Source organism: Portunus trituberculatus, chromosome 45, assembly GCF_017591435.1.
Source record: "Portunus trituberculatus isolate SZX2019 chromosome 45, ASM1759143v1, whole genome shotgun sequence".
Classification (NCBI taxonomy): Eukaryota; Metazoa; Arthropoda; class Malacostraca; order Decapoda; family Portunidae; genus Portunus; species Portunus trituberculatus.
The window spans coordinates 2,244,089-2,249,088 of record NC_059299.1 but is presented as its reverse complement, the minus strand read 5'-3'; the positions used below and the strand labels follow the sequence as shown (position 1 = coordinate 2,249,088).

The 5,000-nt window shown below is 51.5% G+C and overlaps 1 protein-coding gene across 3 annotated transcripts in view; it reads right to left on the bottom strand.

Annotated features, from left to right (window-relative positions):
• LOC123519365 (probable nuclear hormone receptor HR3) overlaps positions 1–5,000 on the bottom strand; it is a 207,093-nt gene that overhangs the window by 101,178 nt on the left and 100,915 nt on the right. The window contains exon 1 of one of the 3 annotated variants that reach the window (XM_045280641.1): positions 1,658–2,222. The exons of the other annotated variants lie outside the window; for them this stretch is intronic. Coding sequence (XP_045136576.1) covers positions 1,658–1,703 — 46 coding nt within the window. The 5' untranslated portion in view covers positions 1,704–2,222. Of the gene's footprint in view, positions 1–1,657; positions 2,223–5,000 lie in introns of those variants that run through there. 3 annotated transcript variants of the gene reach the window in all.

The following is a 5,000-nucleotide window of genomic DNA, read 5'->3' as shown; positions in this document are numbered from 1 at the left end:
TCACGCTCAGTCAATAATATGTCTCTCTCTCTCTCTCTCTCTCTCTCTCTCTCTCTCTCTCAAGTTAGTCTAAGTCAGTTTTGGTTCCAGCGTACCTCCACCACCACCACCACTATCACCACCACCACCACCACCACCACTATCACCACCACCACCACCACCACCACCACCACCACCACCACCACCACCACTGCCCAGCTTGAGCTTGTTAATGTAAAAACAGGTGAGGTGATAAGATACAAAGGTACACATGCAAGCTTTCATTTTCTTCCTCCTCTTCCTCCTCCTCTTTTTCTTCCTTTTATTCCTCCTTCTCTTGCTTTATCTTTCTCATTATCTTTGTCCTCCTCATAGTCTTTTTTTCTTTCTTCATCTCAATCCATTTTTTTTCTGCTTTTTTTTTCTTTTCCCTTCAAAACATCAATTTTTCTTTCCTCTTCTCTATGCTTCGGAAACATCTTCTTTTCTTCTCTTCTATCTCCAGTACTCTTTGCAGCCTTTCATGCGTGTCTGCCTCTCTTCCTCCGTTTCTCTCTCTCTCTCTCTCTCTCTCTCTCTCTCTCTCTCTCTCTCTCTCTCAGAAGCCACACAACAAAACACAAAACACACACACACACATCTCATGGCCAAGTGGTGACACACATAACTCACTCCCCGTGTACGTAAACTCCTGTGTGTACGTTTTGTAAGGGATACGAACCGTGGTCTTGATGCTTCACCAAGTAGATATGTTGCCCATTTCACCACTTCACCACTTCACCACTTCACCAGTTAGCTTGGTCGCCATTTTGTAACCCTGATGCTCAAACTCACTTATTCTTTGTCTTTCTTAATGCTTTTTTTTCAAATTTTGTGTATTATCTATTTTTTGTATGTATGTTTGTATGTTAACGCCCTCATTTAACTCTTTCAGTACTAGGATACATTTTTATTGAGATTTGTGTACGATTAGACCATTTTATCGACATTAGGAAGGGTCTCTGGAGGTCAGGAGATTAGTGGTCACAGTCCTCACTATTTTAATTCCCCCACGTAAGTTTCTGAAGGTGTATAAAACCACCAAATAGTATACAGAGAGAATATGGAAACACGTCATGCTACTGAAGGGGTTAAAATATTTTCTTTTCCTTTGTTAATATTTCTTTTATTTATTTGTACAATGGCCACCTTTATATATATGTATGTATGTATGTTAACACCCCTTATTTAAGTATTTTATTTTCAGCTTCTCATTCATTCCGTTCCTCTAATAACAGCCTTGCCATTCCTCCTGACGGCGGTGGTGGAGGCGGCGGTCCCTGGCGGTCTTCAGTGGTTGGTGGCTGGTAGTTATGATCCCTCCCGCCGCTCGGACATTTCCTTTTCTTGTTTCATTGTAAGGTTTCGTATGTGTGAAGGGCATGGCGGCGGCGGCGGCGGTGGTGGTGGTGGCGGTGGTGGTGGTGGGTGGTGGTGGTGATGGTGGTGGAGGGAGAGTGAAATAGGAATAAAGCACCACAAGGGAGAAGGAAAAGATATGAATAAGGACATGGGAAGAAAAGAAGTGATAAGACTGAAAAATGGAGGAAAAACTCGCACATTTCTTTCATCTTGGCGTGTGAGTGACCTTGTCTGTGGCGAAGCTTGCCGTTAGCGAGGCGTGTGTGGCGCCACTCACCTGCCACTGATGATCCCTTGCTGAACGCAGGGCCATACAGGGCCATACTAGTCCCGAGGTCCTCCAGAGTGGCGGTGCGGCCCTCACGCGGCCCTGGCCATCCTTCAGGGGCGGCCTGGGCGAGGATGCAATGCTATCGTCGTTTTGTATGAGAAGCTTGGCCGATCCTGAGGGCAAGGCGGCAGGAGCTAGGGGCGTGAGGCGCCGTCCATCACCGCCACATTGCAGGGCCTTGCATGCTGCGCCCTATGCCTCGCTGGCACCATGGCACCTCCCTCCCTGGGCCACACTGCTGCGTCGCGGCAGACACCGGCCAGCGGGCTGAGGACTATGGGTGAGGGGTAGGGGTCGGCACCAAGGAGAGGTCACGACAGGGGAAGGTCGAGGAACAGGTTGGCGCCAGGTGGGGCGGCCGCCAGATGAGGAAGGGGTGGTGCCAGGTGAGGCCAGAGGACCCTGGTGAGGCAAGACAGGTAGGACTTGCCACTCACGGTGACTCAGCTCCGTCGCCGACACGCACCGCCGCTCTCACGCCACCGCACACCACCAGCTTCACCAAGACACTGCCTTTCCTGATTCCAAGGAATTCCAGCCCTTCCAGTGGGAATCACGCGTACCTCTCTTACGTAATCGGCTCCGAAGATTCCTGTGGAGTCAGGAAGCCACACCGGGCGCCGCAGTGCCGTTGGGAGCGTGTCACTCTTGCCCTGGGCTGCCTGGACAGGCTTCGGGGCATGATGGGCCGTCGCCCACCCTGGAGGCACTGCACCTATGTCACTCTTCCTCGGAGCAATGAAAAATGCAACACAGTCGAAAACATGTGCGTGGCGGCGGCCAGACTCTCGCCCCTGTGCCGGGGCGGCGAGGGCCGAGTGGCGGGGCGGCGAGGCAGGCCTGCCGCCCCTCGCCGAGGAGGCTGAGGCCCTACAAGTGTTCCCGTTGTCAACTAAGCACACGAGTCAACAAACATCTTTACTAAATTCTTTGATATCTGGGGAGTCCGGGAGGCAACGCGCCTCTCCCTATCGATCACCACGCCGCGCCGCCTCGCCCAGGACTCCTCCAGGAACTTACTAAGCCTAAGGAAGCCAGGGACGACACCATGGCACCAGGCCACCAAGGCACCAAGGCACCAGGCCACCAAGGCACCAGGCCACACACACACACACACACACACACACACACACACACACACACACACACACACAATGCTGAAGATCCTGAAGTCTCTGACTAACACCTCTGCCATCAAGAGTCACAGCCTAGGGCGTAAGTGGAGGAGGAAGAGGAGGAGGAGGAGGAGGAGGAGGAGGAGGAGGAGGAGGAGGAGGAGGAGGAGGAGAAGGAGGAGGAGGAGGAGGAGGAGGATTGTAGCCCTCTTCAGGACCTCTCGAGGAAAACATTAGCGGCACAACCCTCGAGGCGGCGTGCAGGGGAGGGTAGGAGGAGGGAGGTGGTCTGGGCGCCGCCACCTGCCACATCAAAGGCTTCTCAGCTGGGCATCAGTCCTGGCGCTGGCCACCTGTCCTCGCGCCACCTGCCTCGGTATGTACTTCTGGCCCTCGTCTTCCTCCTCCTTTCTCTCGATTTCACTTTCTACTTCTCGTTTTCTTTTTGTAACATTTCTTTCACATCCTCATCTGTTACATTCTAGTCCTCCTCTTCTTCCTACTCTTCCTCCTCCTCCTCGTTCTCGTTCTTCTCTTCCCTCATCTCCACTTTCTATTTTTCGTCCTCTTTCTTAAACAACCTCCTCTCGTCTCCCTCTTCCTCCTCCTCCTCCTCCTTCAAAACCACTTTCTATTCCTCGTCCTCTTATTCCACCACCAAATCCTCCTTCACATCCTACCCCGTCCACCAAATTCCACTCCGCTTTCCACTACAAGAACCACACCATTGCCTCCTCCTCTTCCTGCTCCTCCTCTTCCACCTACACGTCATAATATTTCCTCCTTAGTCATTACACCATCCGGCGCCACCTCCTACCCACCCTTGGAACGGAGCGACGCAACCTAACCCCTCCCCCCAGGCAACCATGACACAACTGAAGGTCTGAGTACTTTCTCCTCTTCAATAGAAAGCATGAGTAAGGTGGCACAGATTCTATTACTGGAAACTGGCGGCGCGGGGAAAGCGAATGAGGGCAAGGAGGGGAAACGTCGGGGGGGGGGGGAGGGGAAGGCGTGGGGATGAGTAAGGAGAGGAGATGGGGAGGATATACAAGGTGGAATGGGGCAAGGGGCAGATAGACAAGGGCATGGGTTTTCCTGATGTAGATGAACACACACACACACACACACACACACACACACACACACACACACACACACACACACACACACAGACGGAGTAAGAGTGAAAGTGTGCCGGGAGCTGATGGGGAGGAGGAGGAGGAGGAGGGGTGAGGAGAGGAGGAGGAGGAGGAGGAGCGAGGCAGAGGCACTGGCTAAGAGATATGGGGGTAGAGAGAGAGAGAGAGAGAGAGAGAGAGAGAGAGAGAGAGAGAGAGAGAGAGAGAGAGAGAGAGAGAGAGAGAGAGAGAGAGAGAGAGAGAGAGAGAGAGAGAGACAGACTTGCGTGTTAGGCTAGTGCCAACCGCAACACAATATAGACACACACACACACACACACACACACACACACACACACACACACACACACACACACACACACACGGTAACATCCGGTGCCACTAAGCCATGATGGAGGGAGGAAAGGGGTAAAGGGAAGGGGGTGACGGAGGGAGGGGTGAAGTGGGTAGGGGTGACGAGGCCTGAGGGGGTGGGAGGTGTCAACAGGTGTGTGACGTAGGTACTAACGAACAGAGGTCAAATTTGGGTCAGGTGTGTTACGCTACCCTTTTTTCGGGTCACGTGTGTGGTGAGTCAGGGGAGGCAGGTGAGTCACAGGCAGGTGTGTTAATGAGTGGTGGACAGGTGTGAGTTGCAGGTAAGGACGTTAATTAGAATAGGGAAAAATAAACAGTGGTGATTTAATACCTGCAAGAACAATAACAACAACAACAACAACAACTACTACTACTACTACTACTACTACTACTACTACTACTACTACTACTGCTACTGTACAGGTAGGCAGAGTACACTAATGAATTTTGAACAGATGCGAAAGAAACGAACGTAAGTATCCATTCAAATTAGTCTAAAAATAGAAAGGAAAGTCTTACCACCACCACCACCACCACCACCACCACCACCACCACCACCACCACCACTATACAGGTCGGTTGAGGACATTGATTAAGTCTGAACATGTGTGAAGGAAAGGTAAATTAGAAAAAGGCTTAAAATAGAAGACTTGTACTGTTAATTCTACTACTACT